General features: G+C 39.9%; 1 protein-coding gene across 1 annotated transcript in view; it reads left to right on the forward strand.

Moving 5' to 3' along the window:
• Positions 1 to 22,041, forward strand: part of zcchc7 (zinc finger, CCHC domain containing 7) — a 65,320-nt gene that overhangs the window by 32,058 nt on the left and 11,221 nt on the right. The window contains exons 4-7 of the mRNA XM_042485013.2: positions 2,178 to 2,227; positions 3,360 to 3,497; positions 3,627 to 3,797; positions 8,285 to 8,320. Coding sequence (XP_042340947.1) covers positions 2,178 to 2,227; positions 3,360 to 3,497; positions 3,627 to 3,797; positions 8,285 to 8,320 — 395 coding nt within the window. The remainder of the gene's footprint in view (positions 1 to 2,177; positions 2,228 to 3,359; positions 3,498 to 3,626; positions 3,798 to 8,284; positions 8,321 to 22,041) is intronic.

A 22,041-nucleotide genomic window follows, 5' to 3' on the forward strand; every position in this document is an offset into this window, starting at 1 on the left:
AAAAATATGCAATTGTAATCTGTGTGTGTTCTGTGAATATTTCTTTAAATACTACTTTTTAAAACTGCTTTTGTCTATTATTTGTTTGGTTTTAGGTTGGTCACTACACATTGCTTTACTTAAACTCTTTCTTTGTCATTACCCAGTCCTTTTTAGAGCCAGAGACAAAGATATGAATCTTAAAGGTATAATACACCTTAAAGTAAAATAGGAGTCCATCTTTGTCTCTCAAGCCTGTTCCCACTGCACAAACACCCGCTAAAATCTGGCTTTTGTGTGTAATGGGCAAGATTACAATAGGCATTCACACCTGGATCAAATGACTCTGCAGTCCTCATGGGTATTTATCAGCTCCGAGTCTGATCAGCTCTGATTGGCAGGGATAGAAATACAACACTCAGTTGGATGCGCTTATTTTAGCCCCGTTGCTCCAAATATAGTCTGCACCGAGTTTGAAATAAGTAAGAGATATAAACATTAAGTAACAATTGTAGCATTTTCACTGGCCTCCATGCTGCTTTCAACTGTTTACTAACCTGATTTTTGCCCTGAAAGTGAACGTTACACACAACTAAAAAAAAAAAACAGAAAGGCCTGCTTCTCTGCTTCAGAGCCCAGTGCACAGCTCTGGCCTACTGGTAATGTGAAAGGAGTCTATCGCTTATTTTTAGCAGGTGTTTTCACATTTGAAAACGTGCATACATGTGCTAATTTGATGGAAAATGTGTATTACTGTGTTTCAATGGACCAACTTCATAGTTAGTGTCAATTCTTGGTAGACTGTTTTTTTGATAGAGGAGCCTCGCTGAAAAACAGGATGAACATTGTGTTGGCTCATACACGCTCTATGGTCTAGTGTGTGTATCACCAAAATAAATACGTTCTGCATATATATATACTCGTCCAGCATCTAAAGCATATTTAAAGGTTTTCATCTGCACAAATTAATAAATCCAGGTGACGTTATGAGATAAAAATCATTGAAAATTGGAGCCAAAAAGCTTTTGCTGTGATGAACAGGATGTTGAGTTTCTCTCAAGGGTGTGTGTGTGTGTTTTTTGAGGTGAAGGTCGTGGCAGAAAAAAGCCCCATCCAAACAGCAGCCATTTTAATTTGTTTGACGGAGAAGAGAGGTGATAACCTCCCTCTGCAGCCGCACGCCCGGGGAGGAGGGGGGGGGAGAGGTTCAAAACAAGGAGAGAGAGAGAGAAAGAGAGAGAGCGCGAAAGCAAAGGAAGGAGGGCTGAGCAGAATTGTGATAAGGTAGCGGATAGAGAGAGTCAAGAAAAAGACTGAAAGAGAGAGAGCGAGGGGTGGAAAGAAGACTGTAATATTTGATTATGGCTCAAGGCTGTATGTTTGTCCAAAGGCTAAAGACTGTCAACCAGCTAATCGTGGGGGTCGATGGGTGGGTGTGTCTGTATGTGTTTGTGAAAGCATGTGTGGGTCATTGCTATCAGCACATAATTTATGCCGAGTACACGTGTCTGTGTGTGTTTCCGTGTGTGTGTTTGTGTGTACGTTACAATTTCTGGATGTCAGTTACAGTTCTGTGGGCCTGAGGAGAATACAGTGGTCTCCCTCAGGGCGCTGTTAGTGCCACTCTCATACAGATGTGTTGGGCTGCCACTGTGTCAGTTTCTCAGTGTGTGTGTGTGCCTGCGGGCGCGTGTGCGCGCATGCATGTTCTTTTCTTATGGGAAGCTAAACTTACTCCGGATATTGTCGAGAATTTACCAGCTTTAGTTCTTTATCAGATCCTGATTGCAATTCTTGTCATATTGTTTGTGTAACAAAAACAAACTGGGGAAAGAAAAAAACACCTTTATTTTTTGCATAGATTTAAAGATACACTAACAGACATTTGTAACAAATCATTTTGTAAATTCCCATTCTTCTCATCATTTTTTTATTTTTTTGTGTGATGATTGGAATCATTTAGCCCAAAGATTTCCTTTTTAAGAAACCTGCATTTTGACAAACATTTAAAAAAAAAAAAAAAAAAAAGAAAGTTTGCTTTTTGCTGGGATCAAAATTACACTACTGGGTAAATTAACGAAAACATTTACTTAAAATTGTTAATGAATTAGTATATATAATTGAAAATAATATCCTAAACTTAAGAAAATTAAGAAGATATGCATTATTTTAAAATGCATTTTTTTCTGTCTTGCCAGATGAAGAAGAAGAAGAGAGCAGCTGGTTGGTTTCATCCAAGGACAAGGAGGTATGTGGACATTAGCAGCTTCACAGTATGTAATATTTATCCTAACATTTAACCACTCTTGTCCTCAGAGGTCTTTCTACAGAGTAGATTTTTTTTCCAATTATGATGGCTTTTAGTGTGTATAAAAACAAGTTACTCAAGATAAAATCTTTTTTGTGCTGCAGTCCTTTTCCCAATGATGGTCTGATTTTGTCTTGTGTTATAAATCCAGCCCACCCCTTCCCTTTAGAGTAGGGTGCTTTCTGCTCCTCGCTAAATGCCCAAACTCACTCTCAGCCAGGCTCTGAGATGTTTAGTGTACCTTCAGCCAAGATGACGAAAAGAGGCTTTTGGTCAGTGACTAGTATATACAATAATTAATTAATTAAATAATTGTGATTTCAGTATTGACCAAAGAAATTGTGATTGTGATTTTTGACATAATTGAGCAGCCCTAATTAAAGGTTTATGGCGGACTCACTTTTCCATACACGTGCAAACATGGCCTGGTTCCACCCCTTTTTTTCTCCAAGTGCAGAAAATGAAAATTTGCAGTCTTCATAATCTGGTTGAATATATTTTTTTAAACTTTTGAAGGTCAAATCATCACTAAAGCGCATTTCCTGCAAGAGAGTCAATAACAAAAATGGAGTTGTCATAAAAACATTTGTTAACAAGTTAATTGTTGTTATCATAGGATTCATGACTTTAATGCATGCACTCAGTAACATGCAAGAAAACATTCCACCTTAAAAGTTCCCAGTAGCCGCTGGTAGCCTTTGAGCTGCACAGGCGCTTTATTGGCGCTTTATTTACGTTATGAATAATGATGAAGAAGCTCATCTGATGTCACTGCAACCTGCTTGGAGCTGGTCGGGTGCGCCTCAGCTCAACTCCAGAGATGGTCCGTGTCAGGCGCAACTTGGTGCGTTTAAACGGAACTAAATCTGAATCGCAAATCAAGGCGGCATGGTTTGACTTGGTGTTCCCAGAATGGAAAAGCACTATCTTATCCAAGAGTAAGAGTTTTTGTCAGTTGTAACAGAGAGCTGGAAAATAATATTTCTGTGTTTCAATGGAAATCAATGATTGACAGTTAAACTTTTGTTCTTTGTGTGTACAAAATTATAAGTAAATGATGTGTGTGTTTCAGGCTCGGATCTATAACAAAGACAAGGGTGCCAGGCTAACGGTGCAGCGGTTGTCAAACAGATACTACACTAACAAGAACGTGGAGTGTAGAAACTGCAACAAGACCGGACATCTCTCCAAGAACTGCCCTGAGCCCAAAGTCAGTTCCACTCAGTGCACACAAGCATGTACAGCTTATACACACTGATGAGTACAAGTACGTAAATCTACTAGCTGTGTAATATGTGTATCTGTGTATCTCTGTGTGGGTGTGTGTGTGTGTGTTCAGAAGTGTTCGCCCTGCTTCCTTTGTGGCAACCCAGGCCACCTGTCCAGTGAATGTCCCAACAGGCATTGCAACAACTGTGGCCTGCCCGGGCACCTCTATGATTCCTGCAGCGAGAGAGCGTACTGGCACAAACAATGCCATCGTTGCGGCATGACGGGGCACTTTTTTGATGTAAGTACAGTTTTGTGTTTGTTTCATTTTCATTTAAAATAAGGAGGCAGCTTTGCACATTTGAGTCCAATGCAGGCATGTAGGAATAAAGCCAAACCTAGCACCATCAGGGTCCTGTATCACAACACATGGCTGAAAGTATTTTTGTATGTTCAGTGTAATTGTAGAAAATCTCAATTCTTAAACCCTTGGGCATTAATCTGCTACTTTAAAAGTCTCAACTCTTCTGGGAAGACCTTTTGGAACCTGGCTGCAGGAATTGGCTACCATTGTGCCACAAGGGTGGTAATGAGGTTGGGTGCTGATGCTGGTTCATAAGGCCTGGCTTAAAATCACTGTTCCAGTTCATCCCAGAGGGGTTGTGGTCAGCGCTGTGTGCAGACCAGTCAAGTTCCTTTACACCAAACTTGGAAAACCTTTTTTTTTCTTTTTCATGGACCTCGCTTTGTGCAATGCGGCATTGGCATGTTGAGACAGATAGGCGCCATTCGAAAATGTTGCCACAGCTTTTGAAGTGCATTATAGTTTGAGATATTGTGTATTTCAAAGCATTGAGATGTACCATAGTGAGCAGAGAAGGGCCAAGCTCGAACTATGTAGCACAGCCTGAGAAGCACACAAAGTCAAAGTCAACTCTATTCTCAATTCTGCCATCTATATGCACAGGACATGGATAGTGTGGAAATGCTGGTGTAAGCACGGAAGTACAGTTTTTCTATTATGCAGTGAAGGATTATTGTGCAAATGGAATGTATAGTTCCAATGTGATAAATAGTTCAGATATAATAAATAGTGCAATATAGCTTATGGATATGTGAGTAATGTAAAAAGAGTGATTTGCCCTGAAGCGTTTCCTGGCAGTCAAAACTACACAAATGTTCAAGGAAATGTTTCATCCACAGGATAAGTAATTAGCAGGTGAAGTGAAAGCCATTAAAAGCAACAATGCTTGTTTTACTGTGTGTCCACATACTGTTGGCCATGTGGTCTATCTGACACAAGGGAGTCCAACCATAGACTGTATATAAAGATGGACAACATGGCGGTTCCCCCCAAAGTAAAGCTTTCCAATCTCAATCGCCCCCTGGTGTCTGGCTGCAGTATAGGTCATGAAGCTTGCCCCCTTAATGTTAGTGAATGGGACAAAGGCCAAACTAAAAACTCAAAGTACACACCAAGTCATTTTTTTTCCAAAGATGGTTTCTGACACAGAAGGTAGTTCTCATCGCCCTGATGTTTGCTCAAGTGATGGTTTTTATGATAAACTTGGTTTTAATGAGTTATTAAATTCTACAGTCAGTCCATGCACTCACATTCAGTCGAGCTGCTGGTGAGTGGTCAATGGGTGTTTTTGGCGAGAACGCCCCTGCTGCGGAGATAGCAGTGGCCATGTCCACCATATTTTAGCTTCACTTGTGCATCGTGTGGATTACCGGGGACGCGTCATCCATCTTTAAATACAGTGTATGAAGTCCAGATAGCACACCTGTCAAGCAGTTACATGTGGGTAATGTAGTTAAACACAATTCAAATCCATGTGTGAAATGCACATAGGAAACCCTATTAATACAATTAAATTAGTTATTAGCAAATGTACAGTCAGGATTTGAAGACATATTGTTTATAGTAAAAAGGAGAGAATGGAGTTAGCAAGCTTTGAATTCAATTATCTCCATGCTACTGGTAGAGAGCACAGCTACATGGCCACACATTGTGTAGGAGGGGGGGTGTTCGGCTTGTAGTAAGAACAAAGAACAATTAGTGTCGAATGTAAACATGATGAAGCACCAGCCACCTTTTCTAACATAAGTATAGAGTGTTTGCTTTTATTTCCTCTTCATTTTTTCTCCTCCTTTCTCCCTCATTTTCCCCCTCTTTTTCCTCGCTCTCTCCCCCACTTTCCTCTCCCAGTAATAATGAGTGACCGGGGGTCAGCACACGCTGCTGTTCACATTAATTGATACACTTCAGCAATTACAGCTTAGTTATGTCTCTGCCATGCTGCATATTCCAGCTGTGGGCACGCACACTGTGTGTGTGTGTGTGTGTGTGTGTGTGTGTGTGTGTGTGTGTGTGTGTGTGTGTGTGTGTGTGTGTGTGTGTGTGTGTGTGTGTGTGTGTGTGTGTGTGTGTTGGCAGTGAAGGGTGAATCTAATGACCATCAATGACAATTATCCCACCGCAACGTTCATTACCTTGCCCATTTACACTAATGCCGTAGAATGGAAAACCCTGTGCATGTAAGAGCTGCCTGTGTCTCCCCCACCTCTCTCGCTCTCTTCCCCGCTCTCTCGCTCTCTGTCAGTCAGTCATACGTACTGTGCTCTGTGTAATGGATGAGTAACCAGGTGAACACCAGAGGGAGAGGGGAGACCAGGACACACACCGCCCATTTTTTCTCTCCCTCTCTCTTTCTCTCTCATTCATTCTTCCTCTCTGCTTCCTCCGGATCCTCACGCTCATCTTGTTCTTCCTCTCTCCTTTGCATATTGTTTTTTAAGAGCAAACACAAGTGCAAAGTTGTGCGGTATCGTAATTACCCTCCTCTCGGAACGCATAACTTTTGTTTTCTTACACTCACAAATTATACTGTATGTGTTGGTGTGTGTGTTTGAGAGAGAAAGAGAGTCAGGTCTCTGTCCCCTGGGCCTTTCTGTGTCTCTCATTAAAGACAGACGGTTGACGGAGCGCGAGTGTGTCGCTCGCCTCGCCTGTCGCCCTCGACAACAACACACTACCCCGGCGGTCTGGAGGGAGAGAGCAAAAAACGGGAGGGAGCTGGTGTGGGTGTGGTGGAGGGGGGTTGTCGAAGAAAAGAAAGCTAGATGAGAGGTGGAGGAGGATACAGCTATCGAAATTCATATTTGCCCATGTCTGTATTCAAATCTAACAGCTCAGATTAAGCCTGAAAAAAGTGGCCAGCGTTCTTCGCAGGCTTAGAGGTCTGGATTTGAACATCACTTTTATGTCAAATAGTCATTTTTTAGTGTGACAAGGATTTGCATATCATGCAAATTTGTATAAGAACTTGTTTAGTGTATGCAAAAGAAAAATAAACATCCTCGCAGGACAGGCTTAAATCTTGCTCTTCTCCTCTTTCGTTCTCTCTCTCTCTGTCTCTCTCACTCAGTAGGTGTGTAAGTAGATAAATCTTGTTGCCTGCGGCGACTGCGGCATTTTCAATTTCCCAGTGGGAAGTGGCGGCGGTTGGGAAAGGATGTCGGAACGCTTAAGGAACAGCGTGGCGAAGCCCCGGAGATAATGCTTTAGCCACACCGGGACAAAACAACTGACTGCCTTACTTACTGACTGTTTGAGTGACTGGCTGCACAGGGACACATGGAAGGGAAGCAGGCTGTTGCCGAGGAATCGGGTTGATGAATGTTCAGTGAGAGACAGAGGGAGAGATTTAAAAAGTCAGGCGAACAAATGACACCATGGCCTTTTTCCAGTTTCCTTTTGACCTCCTGTCTTCTCTTTGTTAGTCAGCATCTGCCTAAATGTGTCTTTAATATCCTATTTGTGCAAATGTGAATTTCTCAGAATTAAAGGGACAGTTCAACCCAAAATAAAAATGACCAATTTTTACTCTTACCTGTTGTGCTGTTAATAAATCCAGGCTGTTTTGCTGTGAATTGCAGAGTGTTGGAGATATCGGCCGTAGAGAATGTCGGCCTTCTTTCCAACGTAATGGAACTAGATGGCACTCCGCTTTTGGTGCTCAAAGCTCCAAACAAAGATAAATTTTAAAAACTCAATAGCAATGTCTCTTTGCAGAAATCATGAACCAGTTACGCAAGATAATCCACAGACCTTGTTGTGAGCAGGTTCATGAAGGAACTATTTTGTCTCTACCAAACTACACCCACCAACAGAATCATCATGCACAAGGAAGCATGCATCTACTCATGGATGAGAGGCTCATATTCATAACAGTTAGATGTAAACATCAATGGCATCCTCCTCAGCTGAGCTGTTGCATTGCTAGGTGAGCTAGCAGTAGATGCATGCCTCCTTCTGAATGGTGATGTGGTTGGTGGGTGTAGTTTGGTTGGAAGAAAATACCTGTAGTTCTGCATTAAACTGCTCACAACAAGGTCTGTGGACTATCTTGAGTAGCCAGCTCGTAACTTCTGGGACAAGGCATTGCTGTTGAGTTTTTGAAACTTTTTAGCACTTAAAGCACTGCAAGCTGAGTGCCATCTAGTTACATTATATTGGAGAGCAGGTAGACATCTCTACGGCCGATATCTTGGCAACACACACCAAAACAATCCAGACTGACAAATAGCACCACAGGTAAGATTGAAAATATGTACTTTTGATTTTGTGGAGAACTATCCCTTTAAGAGATACATGCTGCAGGTTATTTTTAGACATTTTCACACCACTCTTTTTAATCTGTTGAGCTCCTTTTATGTCCTCCATTAAAGTGAGTATGTCTTTGTGTAACAGATGACCATATCAAGTGTTTTCTCTCTCTTCAGGCTTGTCCAGAGATCTGGAGACAGTATCACATCACGGTAAGTACACAAAACCAACACTGTCAGCAAACTCCACACTCATGCTGTTCACACACTTTCACCTGAGCACTTTTCTTTATCTTTTCATCAGTGGGATTATCACTCTGTAGGCATGGATAAATTCTAGATGAGGGTGTCATATATAATGAAGAAAAAGCATGCACATACTTCCAATACAAACTCGAACCAAACACACCGAACTAAAGATGAGTGACAAGTAAAAAGGCAAAAAAAAAAAAATACTGCAGGGCCCCAGTTATTTAATGCACCACAGTGGCAAAAAAACTACTCTTCATCAAATGCAATGCAGAAGTGATAACTGGAGCTCTGTGCAAGATATTTTTTCAAGGAGCAAACACAGGTGTGTGTGTGTGTGTGTGTGTGTGTGTGTGTGTGTGTGTGTGTGTGTGTGTGTGTGTGTGTGTGTGTGTGTGTGTGTGTGTGTGTGTGTGTGTGTGTGTGTGTGTGTGTGAGAAGACTGTGCTCCTGCTAGCTAAGGGAGAGAGAGAGAGAGAGAGAGAGAGAGAGAGAGAGCGAGTGAGGTGGATGAAGGGCCCTTTGTCGTGGGATCAGGTACCACTGATTGGACAGGAGGAGTTAATTGGGAGCTTACTGAAACAGAGAACAAAAGCCAGGTACACAGAAAACTACACAGGTCATAACACTGAAGTGTATCTCCATGATACACTTCAGTGAGTATTTATTCAGCAGCATGAACAAGCTATGACATCTCATTATATATAGATAACATAAGATGCACATGCATTTGACATACAACAAAGTTTACCTTCAAGTGTACTCATTTTAAGTATATAGAGTGTACTCACAGTTTGTGCCCAACTTGTGTCAAATTTAGTAGAATCCCAGTGGACGCAGTACTTCTGCTCAGAGTCCCAATTAAAAGCCGAGAAATGTAAAAGAACAAGGTGGTGGTGAAGAGGGGGGGACTAAGGCAGCAGCACACACATGCAGAACCTGCCTCATCAGAACAGAAATATTTCAAATCTTACTGTACAGAATATGCTGTAACAAAAGAACATTCAAGAATTTTAATTTATGATCTGAATTCTTGTAGAAAATGATCTTGCAAAGGAGACTTTTTAAATTATATTCAGTGCTATAATTTACACAGTAAGAAAAAGCTTAAAACAGAAGTGCTAGAGTGAAGGTTGTGCTTTTGCGCTGTGGTTCTCAAACTTTTTTTCAATAATTTACCCCCTTACATTTTTAAATAAACATTTAAAAACAAATCCCACATCTGCTGAAGTGCCCCAATTTCCACGAGTAGTACCCTTACCGCAAATCTTAGAAACACTTCATTTGTGGATAATGGCTAGGGTTTCAAATTGTAAGCATTGATTAATGTGTAAAATTAATAATAGATTAATCTGTTAATCATTATTTGGAAAAACATAACAAATTTGCTTGTTTCAAAATGAGTTTTTTCCTCAGTCAAAGTTAAAAGCAACATATTGCATATACTTTGACAGCATTCATAGCCTATCAACCTCACTTAAATTTTACATCTTTAATTTAAATTAAATTGATTTAAATTAAATTAATAGATTTATTAGTTAACTGATTTTTTTTAGGAAAAAGTGGTCTTGAGATTATGTTGGCAATACTCCCAGACAGGGTCAGAAGCATTTTTCTTATTTTTCTAGACCTGTAACGTTATCCTCACCACTTGCAGTCACGCTCTTTCTCAACTCTGCTACCTTTTCCACAAAGACCCCTGGTGGCGTGTGGTGTGCACTACATCACCTCAATACAGCATCTCCGAATCAATTTAAGAGAACAAGTAGAGTCTGTATTTTTGATGGTATTGAAATATATCTTTATGATTCCTAAATACCCTGATATACTGTAATACCGATACCGCCTGACACATTGCTTTCTCATCTGCGGTGTCTTTCAGTGTCCGTCAAAATCAAACCAACAGTTAAAGAGATTTGAGAAACGTGACAAGAACCAGAAAATTTGTCTCTTAGCATGTGGATTTTCAAAAAAGAAATCCCCAGAAAGAATGTCACATAATCACTCAAAATCAATAAGTCAGCTGTGATTGGTATTGACCTCGCCCTGTAGCTGATAAGTGAACCATTGCAGGGGGGAAAAAAAAAACAACTCATAAGATTAAGGAAGTGCCTTGAGTGATGGGAACCTTTACTTTTATTGGGCTTCATTTTCAACCTAAGTGCACATTTGACATCTGTGGCTCTGTGTGTGTGTGTGTGTGTGTGTGTTTATGTGTTTGTGTGTGTGTGTGTGTGTGTGTGTGTGTGTGTGTGTGTGTGTGTGTGTGTGTGTGTGTGTGTGTGTGTGCGCGAGCGTGCACGCACACGCACACAGAGACAATGTGTCAAAGAGTAGAAAACTGTGTGACAGTCACATGGGCCATATGTCAGCAGGGATGCATTTGCTTATTTGTGTGTTTAAGTGTGTGTGTGTGTGTGTGTGTGTGTGTGTGCGTGTGTGTGTGTATGTGTGTATGTTTATCCAAAATCTGAGATCTTGGCTCTTTATGTATGTATTTGTGTGTGTTTGTGTGTGTGTGTGTGTGTGTGTGTGTGTGTGTGTGTGTGTGTGTGTGTGCATCTGAGCGAGGGGGTGATATAGACCTCAGCCTAAGAGAAAAGAGCAGCTTGTTTGTCAATTAAAAGACGTGATAAAGCATGAAATGGGCTGCCAACGCCACTCGGGACGAGGGAGCGAGAGAGAGAGTGGGAAGAAGAGTGTGTGTTTGCATATATCTTGGCGTGCACTTTGTGTGTATGTGTGTGTGTGTGTGTGTGTATGTGTTGGGGGAGGTCTGTCACTCTCCTCTATGGAGATTAATTAGCAGGGGCTGTCTAATGAAAAGGCAGCATCGTTAGCGCTAGGGTAGCACGGCGGGAGAGACGGAGGGAGGAGAAAGGAGGAGGGAACAGTACAGAGAAGTTCCAGGGGAGATGCTGGCACAGAGGATGGGAGTTAAGTTTAATAGTTGCTCATGTGTTGGTGGGGGATGTTTTATTGTGAAACTTTGAATAGCAGGCAAGAGGAGAAGATGCTGATGAAAGAGCGCCAGAAAAATCCTTTGCAAGATGACGAAACCACCTTTTTTTGTGTGTTTGCGCGTGTGTGTTTGCGTGTGACGGCATGCTTTAACGGGTGGAGGATTGTGACCCAGGTCTAATTGAAGTATTTAAGCCATTTAAGCACTGGGAACAGAAGGTCGTTACAGATCCAAACTGGCATGGGGGTTAGGGGCTCGCACAGACACAAACACACATGCATACACAGGGCTCCTTCTGTTTAAGACAGCCTCATTTTATTCATGATGCTGCTTATGACCCTGAACTCCCCAATGTGAGAAGGTGTGTGTGTGTTGGTGTGATGGTGTGTGTGTGTTTGCTTTGGGAGATGTGACTCTGTCACCTTCCGCTGGGCTCAGCCAGGTGTGAAAAGGCATTCTGTCAGACCTCCCTGCTACTGGGTCCATTTATCCTTCGTGTGTGTGTGTGTGTGTGTGTGTGTGTGTGTGTGTGTGTGTGTGTGTGTGTGTGTGTGTGCGTGTGCGCGTGTGCCCACCAGGTCCGTTTATCTTCCGTGAGTGTATGTGTTGTCTGCCTGCACCTGGCCCTCAACTAACAAACTCCTCCAAACCGCACAGTATAGACCACAAAGCCCCCGGGGTATTTACTGAGAAAGTAAGATACTGACACACATGGACACACAAATACCCACACACACCCCGGCAAATATATATAGAGAGGAGTAAATGGGGTAAAAAGCTCTCCACAACATTTTCATCTTGTCTCTGTCATACGGTTTTGAAGACATTTTATTACACAACTGTAATATTTACACAAAAAGATTTGCTTGGATGAACAGGTTTACTTCAATAACTCTTTTTCCGTCTCTCTTTCTCTTTCGCTCACCCACACACACGCCTACAGACAGCCTGGTTTTGCATACAGCATGGGGTCATTTCTCTGCAGACCCCATCTGTCTACCGCCTTCCATCTTTGTGTCTTTCTCACGAAGTACCCTACATGCAAAATGTCATTGAAAGAAATCCCCCATATAATCTTATTTAGCATTGGTATGATGTTTTATGGATCCTAGCAAGATTTTTTTAGGATGCAAATATTCATAATATGTCTGTGGTGGGTGTAAGGTTGAGTCACTGTTGTTGTTTGTTTTGATGGCGATGATGTCACCTGTGTCTCTAACACAAATCACTTTTCTCATGGCAGCACTGAATCATGCCTCTTTAGCTTTGATTTCCCTCTGCTTGTTGATTGTCAGTGCAAAATGGAGTGTGATTGTATGTGTATGTGAGTTTATGGAAACTTTCAGGGTTTTTGTTGTTGTTTGTTTTTGATGCCTGCTTGTCCCTGTGTATTATTCTGTGTCCCCTCATTAAATTCAGAGGTTTTTGCGGGTCTGTGAAAGCAGCGCAGGTGGAGCTCTCCATGTGTTATCTTTTTCCTCAGCAGCAGTTTGTGACTCACACGGTGAATAATTGATTGATCGATCTTTTCAGAGCTGAACGGATAAGACTGACGGATGAGAGGAGCACCAGTTTGTGAGTGAAAGCAAACTTTTAGACTTGGCAGAATGAACAATGAAGTTGCACTTTCACTGGGTCTGGTGTTGCGCTGCTCCGTCTCTGCCCCGAGTATGCTTTGCGCTCTGAGAGTGTGGTATTGAAGATCTATTTCTTAAAAGAGTCCAGCTCCAAAAGTAGAAAATCTCTTTGTGGCAGCAGGTGTTTAATCATGGCGTCCCACTACAAATTAATGAGTGTGTGATAAACCCTGGGGTTGCCCAACCCCAGGGTCCCATAATGTTCAATTTTGCCCACCTGAGGTTTCTGGCAAAAAAAATGCTTTAAATCATTTATTTTATAAAATATATCATTTTAAAAATTTTTTGAGGTAACATGCTCTTTAAATAAGTATCCCTTATTATTATTATTATTATTATTATTATTATTGTTGTTGTTGTTGTTGTTGTTGTTGTTGTTGTTGTTGTTGTTCTTCTTCTTCTTCTTCTTCTTCTTCTTCTTCTTATTCTTATTCTTATTCTTATTCTTATTCTTATTCTTATTCTTATTCTTATTCTTATTCTTATTCTTATTCTTATCATTATCATTATCATTATTATTATTATTACGACACTTTGCCCAGGAAGTCAGTTTGAGTGAGGAAAGAAAGAAACAGAGAGGCAGACACAGTGGCACATCGACAAAAGGCTTTACAATTCAGGGACTTGGGATCCTAGTACCATTTTGCATTGTAAAAAATACAATACAGTACGGTACATGTGGTGTTTGCTTTTGGCCCACGGCCCAACATTAAGGTTAAATTTTCGCTTTCCAAGGGAAAAAATTTGGGCAACCCGGCTTCAGGGGGAAGCCATTACTCTTTGAATCAGACTGGGTTATACCAAAATACTTTTTTAAATTTTGTTATTGTGTTAGTGTTTCTGTTCTTAAATAGTATTATATGTCATGTGGCGATGTCATGTTGTTTATATTAAGCCAATCAATAACAGGCATCCAAAAAGACTTCATACTACTACTCCTAAAAATACCTCAGAAAGACAAAACAACATCTGCACACTTACTCCATGCCACGCAAGACAACATTTTGATCCTACTTGGATTTTCATCAGGTCAAAAATCATATTTTGAAGTTATTGATGATTCTTTCAATAATCCTTTTTTTTTAAATTTAAATGGTTTGCCTGTGAAATGCCAGAAATTTCTGAAAAATGTCCATTTCAGGCTTTCAGTTTCCGAGGTGACATTTTCAAATTACGGCCGTCTTGTTGAGGTCGGGATTTGTGGACAGTTAAGTCATTTCACAACCAGAAATCATGGATTCCTAGAATCACATGGGCAACTATAAAGCAGCAGCCAACAATGGAAGAAAATGCAAAAAAGGACCAAATTCCATAAGTAAAAGGAGCTGATGAGATCACATTTCAGTGGCGTTTTACATTGTATAATTTAATTTGACAAATAAAAGACTGATTGTCCAACAGTCAAAAGATGTTGAATTTATAATAAATTCTATCAGAAAAGCAGCCAATTCTAAGACTGAATCCAGCAAACTATTGGCATTTCTGCTTTAAAAAAGGCTTTAAACAATTAATACATAGCATAGAATTTTTTTCGTCACATGTGCGTGAACTTAGCAGCTGTGTTTTTCCGTAGACATTTTGGACGAAGGATCGAAAGGCAAAGACAACCATTTTTTCTGCATACCAGTCAGCAACACAGGAGAAAGAAAAAAAGGCGAGGACAGAGTGAGAAAACCAGAGAAAAGGGAAGGTTAGGAAGCAGTACAGTGAGGTGGTAATGGATGGACGGAGAGGGGTCAGCAAAGGCAGGAAGGGCAGTGCAAGTTGAGCGACCTGCTGTTCATACACAGGCTGCATTAATGCATGTGAAGATCATGCATAAATGCGTGCGTTAAATCATACAACACACACAAGTCACAGTGACTTTTTCCCTCCTGGTAGTGTTGTCAGGAGCCCGCTGGGCTGGGTTAAGACCAGAGCGCCACCCTATGGCTGCTGCAGGGAGTGTAGACTCTCTCCTTTGGGATATTTGAAGCGAGAATTTCCCTCCTTTTAATTTTACAATCCTAACTTTTCAAATCCAAATCAAAAAATCAACTCCTGTGTGCCTTTTTGATTTGTTTGAGCTGTATGTGGTGGATCAGAGCGAGAGGTGACATTATTTAACATGATTCAGCTACATAGGAGAACTGTACTCTGTATGGACCAGAGAGAGGGGGAGATAGCCGGGGAGGAGGGAGAGGTGTGTTGTTGTAAGAAGGATGGGAGGAGAGAGAGAAGTGAGGAGGAGGGAGTGTATTAAAAAGGCTGAAAGAGACAGGAGAGTGTGTGTGAGCACACAGCAGCTGATTGGTACAGGTATATCAGTGTGTGAGCATTGATTGGCCTCTCTTTAGATAGTAGCGGTGACACCTGTACGTGTGTGTGTTTATTGATCGGTGCCTCTGCCCACGGTAGTGTGAATGAGCATCGAGCGGATTCTGTCCTCGTGGCGGTATCAGTGTGTGTGTATCGATCTTTTCCTCAGGGACAGGTGTGTGTGTGTGCTTCAGTCTCTCTCTCTCGGGGTGCCCCTGAAAAACAGTCTGTGACCTTTTTGTTCACCACAGAAATTAAGCCGTTTTAACTCCTCGCCTTAAAGTCTATGTGGTGTCCTTCTTTCTCACCTCACTGCCCTTTTTCTCTCCTTTCATTTAGTATATTTTATAGCTTTTTTGTCTCACCCGCTCTCTCTCGAAGGTTCTTTGCTGTATGCTCGATTCACACATGCCTTTGTTAGCCCAAGGTTAGGACGTTTTGCTCCTCAAAATCCTCTTCTTTTCAGAAAAAAAGATACATTTACATTTCAAAAAAAAGACTTTCTAACAAAGTAGGCCTCCACAGTTTGTCCATGTCAAATTAAAGCTCATAAAGCACTATGTGCTTTAAAATATGAAAATATTTAGTCTACTTCGAATAACTCTTTTTTTTTAATTCCACATTGTTGGTTAAACTAAATAATTATTCATTGTTGTGACACTTAAATAGTCATTAAGTATCACAATTCAAATCCTATACAATGTGTTTAACATGAATAAAATCATCCTACGGTGTAAAACTCAGATAATTAAACTTGAAAATAGGTCAAAAAGCTTGAGCACATCAGCAAACTCCACATGTCTGATGTTACATTTATTTTATTTATTTTTTATTATTTTAAAGAGACAGATGTAGAACGTGGTTGAAGGACATACTGTGGTTACATTCAAGATGATTTATTTTGGTAATTCTTTCCTGAAATATCAAAACTTTGTTTCAAAATGTGTTTCCCTCTGGCCATTAAGGGTAATTTAAGTGATATGTAGTTAAAGTATGTTTCTATGTGTTTGTTAATACAAATTGTCTATTGGCCAGTTGTGTAAATACTTTACCAATTTAAAAAATATGTATCAGAGCTTGGTGTCTGTACCTCACTGTTTATATTTTTCAGATAGCAATTCACAGAGAGGCAATTGAAATACTTGGTGTGTTGATGATTTTTACACATAAAACACATGATTGACCAATTTTAATGGTGAATTTGTGTTTTATATGTGAAAATCGTGTATTTTAGTCATCTTTTCTGCACATTAGTGTTAAAAATTGGTTGTTCTATCTCACTAATGACATGGGAACATGTCATTGGGATTTATTTTTGCAAAGAGTAAGCAAAGTAATTAGTAATTATTGCAATATGGCAAAATGTTTCACGTAAGGAACTACATATCAGTTAACAGCAAATGATTGTGTATTCACAGACATGATATCAGTCATGTGTTGAATTTAATGGTTAATTCTTTGCAGAGACTATCTCAGTAAATGTGTCGCGGACATTGTGTTCCAGGTTCATTGTTTGACTCACTGACATGTAATTGCAGAGCAGCAACAAAATAGCTTTATGTGCATTTCTGGTGTCAAATTAAATAAGTATAACTTTATGTTTTTTAGCTGTCTACTAGTGTTTTGAGCTGCAGTTGAAAATGCTTGTCCAACCCAGCGACCTGGTCAGGTCTCTCGGTGGCACAAAGTGTGGTCCGTGGTTGGAAAGATTTCAAAAATGTTTTCTCTCTACACACTTAGAAGGAGGTGTTCACAACTTTTATTGTGTTAAATACATGTTGGTAATTCTGACGGAGTTTTTCTTTTCCAACCTCAACCGAATTCACTTGAGCAATTGAGATCGGCCACAGGTGAGGGTGTTGAAGGAGCTTTGCAGCATGCTGTGTTAGAGCGCCATTCAGTGGCCAAACAGAGAACTGCAGGAGAGGAAGTTCTCATTCAGAAGTCTTTACGCACATACATGGTAACTATACATCTGTTGGATGCCTGTATGTTTTTTAGCTGCTGCAGTCTCATACTCAAGTTCTTGGTTTTGTGTTGATTTAAAGATTTTTCATTCCTTCCTTCCTCAGTCCCTTTTCCAAATAACAGCAGTAGTGTCACTTAGAAAGTGACAAGATTCAATTGACAGGTTATTGTGGACATGAAGTGATGTTCTATTTGAATAAATCAGTCAACTGAGGCACATTCTTAAATTCCTTCCCTAGTGTTTTGAGTTAATGATTTGCTTGAAAAGACAAAAATACTTCCACACTGTTGTCTTATTCCCCCAAATTCTCTCTTCCTACATGGACATGACAACATATAGACAACAAATGGTCTATATGTCAAAAACAGCCCATGCAGAATAAAAGGAGAATTGGACATGAGAAAGCAGTAAAATTAAAAGTGAAATAGCTGTTCAGTCATGCTAAAAATACAACCCTGATCGCCAGAAAAGAAATGTTTCTGTTTTGTTTTGGTATGAGCCCATATTACTTTATACCACAGATACATTAGCTACATTAGCATGTTATGTAGAAGATACATTGAAACATTTCTACACTGTTATGGTTGAGGTGTTTTAACCACTTGGTTACAGTTAGAAAAAGGTTGGGTTTTTTTTTTTTGTTTGTTTTTTTTTTTTACTTAAAGGGATAGTTCCCCCCCAATTAAAATTCAGTCATTATCTACTCACCCAAATGCAGATGGAAAGCCAGGTGAACTTTTATAGTCCATCAAACAAAATAAAATAAAATAAAACCACAAATTGTCTCCATACCACTCGTCTAAAGTAATCAAAGTGTCCTGAAGCCTTAATAAACAAGGCCAAAAACATGGTGCCAGTGACCTTTTTCAAAACAACTTGGCACGTCAGGGTTTCAGGACACTTGGATTACTTTAGATGAACAGTATAGAGAGATTTTGTGTTTTTATTATGTTTTTTTTTAACATATTAATCCTAGTCAGCATTTGCTTTAATTGTTAGGTAGATGACTGCAACACCTTTCTTCCATGAAACTCCGGCAGTGTTTTGTGGACTATAAAACTTCACCTGACTTTCTATCTGCATGAGGGTGAGCAGGTAATGACTAAATTTTTATTCTGGGTGAGCTATCCCTGGAAAACCAGTGACAGGTCACTAAAATACCCCCATGGCTTCTACCAAAAAAAGCTGCCAGGCAATGTCAAAGCAATGATATGCTGAAAAACAACCGCTTTTCATGACACTTGGAAACCCACCAAAAGTTCGCTAAAAGTCACCCACGTTTTTTGGCTAAAAAGCTGCTGGAAACACAGCAATGACTGATTAGTTTTGTTGTTTGTTTGTCTTGAACAGTGTTTTGCAGCTTTGCAGGCAATTACCACCATCCTTATTTGCATCACTTTAGATTTGAAACATATGCAAATGTGCATATAGTGGTTTACAGAAATGTACAGTGCCGACTTTTTCTTCTGGCAACTAGGCTAAATAACAAAAAACAAGACTGCTGCTGAAAAAAGAACAAAGATCAAAATAGTTGACAAGCTCTCAAAAACATATATATATATATATATATATATATAAATAGTAACAACAGAAAAATAACAATCCATGAAGCGCTGACAGGGAACCTGAGATGAAGATGTAACTTTGTAGTCACAATATACTGCACATATTCATAAAAGAGAGAGAAATACAAAAATCTGTGGGACTGATTCAAAACTTTCATGTTAACTTTTGCCATTAATGCGGCCTGTCGTGACTGATTTGTCCGTGTTCAGACCCACACTTATGAGTAAAAGTCTATTAACATCCCCGCCCATTCTGGACAAAACCCCACATAATAGTTAAAGCTCACAAATGAACCTTAATTCAAATAGTAATGAGCATTAGTTGAACTCTGTCTTTCTGCTGAACTTGAAATCACAGGTTTAAGTTTTGACCTTTATTCCGTTCCCTGTTCTGTCCTTTCCTCTGTCTGCCTGACCTCTTTTTTTTTCTTCACTCCTCATACAAGAATGGGCTCAATTCAAACAGTGCTTTGTAAAAAAAAAAAAAAAATCCTTTAAATCCACATCTATTCATTGAGCTGTTTTTGCTGTCTCATCATTGTACAGCACAGACTCTCCAGTCTTCTCACCTCTGCCATGTCAAAAGGCTCTCGACTCTTTATTCTCCCTCAGACTGAGACACTGATGGCACAGGAGGCAGGTCAGGGGACATTTGTAAAAGAAATGGCTTTTGTATGTTTTCAGTCTAATTCCATTAAAAACGAGCGCCCATCAGGTCAAATGACGTCCTGCAGGTTTAAGTTTGGGTGGTGTAGTTCATCAAGGAGAAGTGTGTGCAAACTATGGCACAAGACAGTGAATTGGTATACATACACTTATCGTTTTCTCTGTATCTTTGTACTCTCAGTCCCCTCGATTCATTGTTCAATGCGGAAACAGACAACTTTATTTCTTTTACCTTTTTAATTTATTTTTATTTTATTTTATTTTATTTCCTTTTATATGTGCTTCTATTGATTTGATTTGATTATATTTGATTTATTTCAAACATGTAAAAAAGGAAATAGAGAAATTATTATACAAAAACAGACTGGCAAAAAAAGTTATAATTCCAGAAAATTAAAAACATGAAGCAAAAGAAATGGTCAGATGCATAATGACATGGTTTAGATATATTCGAAAGGGAGTGAGAAGAGGTAAAAAAAAACAAAAAACAAAAAAAACGTATTTAATCACTCCCCTTCTTCATAAGTATTTAATGCATCTGTTGTTGTTGTTTTTGGTCTATTTCTTTCTATTATTTTATACTGACATTTCTATGTTGTGCATCTTTCATTATTTGTCCTCTGGTTTTTAATTTGATCCTAACTCTACCTTAGCTTCGTCTTACTTGAGTTCAGTAGGGCTGTTTAGTTTTCCGTTGTTGTATTGCTGTCTTTTATCATCATTATTATTATTATTATTATTATTATTAGTAGTAGTAGTAGTAGTGGTAGTAGTAGTAGTAATTTTCAACCACCCCGCCTAGGATTCCGAGTGCTACTATTGATGGTTCCACTGTTGCAAAGACAGCTGGATCACTTTTCGTTTTCTTCAGAGCCAAGTAACACAATTTCTATAGTTACTTTGGTTGTTCCACTCGCCACCATTTTCTGTGATGTAATGTAATGTAATTTTATTTAGACAGGAACAATGCACAATAAAACATTAACATATTTTTAAAAAAACAAGGAGAGATGCATTGTACCAGGTTTTAGCAAAATTGCTTTTTTCCGCCCATAGCCTCTGGGCAGACAGTGAGAGCAATAAATTAATAACAGAATTAGATGTAAATAGAGGACAAACACCAGCTCATAAGGAGGCCCATAGACGGTAAAGTAACAATAAAAGGGAATTTGAAAAAGTTTTGTATCGTTATGACTGAATATCTTGTTTTTGAAACAAACATTTTTAAGATGTTTTCCAGCACTCTTTGAAACCGTGATAAATATTTTTTGACAGTTTTCTAACCAAATGATTAATCTGCAGGTTATTTCTTTGACTAATAAATTCACCAATGATGAAAGTAATCATTACTTTCAGCCCTTTAATAATTCATTGCATAAATAAATGAAACAATCCAACAAAGAGGCAATAAAAATAGAGACATGAAATGGTCCACAGATTTCCCCTGCAGTCTGTCCTGTTTGAGTTTGCTTAGGAAGACGGGGACACTTAATTTGGGGAGTTTTGTACAGGTGTCTAGGTGTCTTCACATACACTACTGAATGTACATGCAAAAGCATAGGAATGTACACACAAATGCACACACATGCTCTCTCTCTCTCTCTCTCTCTCTCTCTCTCTCTCACACACACACACACACACACACACACAGGTTCATGTTATCAGAGGTCTTGCAGGCTTTGCAGGTCTTTGTGCCCTTACGCTTAGCTGGATGGTGTCGATTTTGGTGTGTGTGTGTGTGTGTGTGTGTGTGTCTGGAAGTGTGTGTTTTTGTGTGATTTTGGTGGCTTAGAGGTAAAATTAGGATTTAACATCCTGACCAGCCAGAGTCCATCTGTATATAGTATATTTAAATCCTTGTCTCTCATGTACATACATACATGTGGTCTCTGTCTAATTGCTGGGAACAAAGTAGACAACATATTTCCAAAAACACTTGGCCACACACTCTCAACAATAGAGAGGAGCCTGCTAAGAATAGAAATTGAGTAAGTTCGACTTAGATTTGAATAGATTAGCTTGTATCCTCTGTTCCGCCTTCCACGGTGTGACCAGATTACCTCCAGTCGCTGCCCCAAAAGTGGGGTTTTACCTCCAGAGGTTGCAACCCACTGCTGTTCAACCCCTGCATCACATTATCATTACATTCCAGGAGCATTTTCGCTCTCTAAAGAGAAAATCAGGACTCCCGCTGATTGTCTTCAGACTGGTAGACTGAGTGACGGGACGAGATAGGAAGAGCCTCTGGGAATTCCACAGTGTGTGAGTGCGAGTCCTCGCAGGGTGCGGGGTTAGGGCTTCGGTCTGAGTCTTTGTGGACTGGCAGACACAAAGGGGGCAGGAATCACATCTGGTTATTTGGGGGAGCCCCCCCCCCCCCCTCTACTCCCACCTCCACAACCCCCCGAACTGCACACATGCACACCTCCACCTTAAAAGGTCTCCTAAGAACGATTCAATTTTCCGTTTCTGTTCACAAGTGAGAGTTAACACTATAATTCTTCTGACATTTCGGAAAATTTCTGAATGAAGAATACATCATTTTGTGGTTTTGTATTTGATTTTTTGAAAAGACCTCCTTAAAGCTA

Source organism: Plectropomus leopardus, chromosome 3, assembly GCF_026936395.1.
Source record: "Plectropomus leopardus strain MGB_pleo_1.0 chromosome 3, ASM2693639v1, whole genome shotgun sequence".
Lineage (NCBI taxonomy): Eukaryota > Metazoa > Chordata > Actinopteri > Perciformes > Serranidae > Plectropomus > Plectropomus leopardus.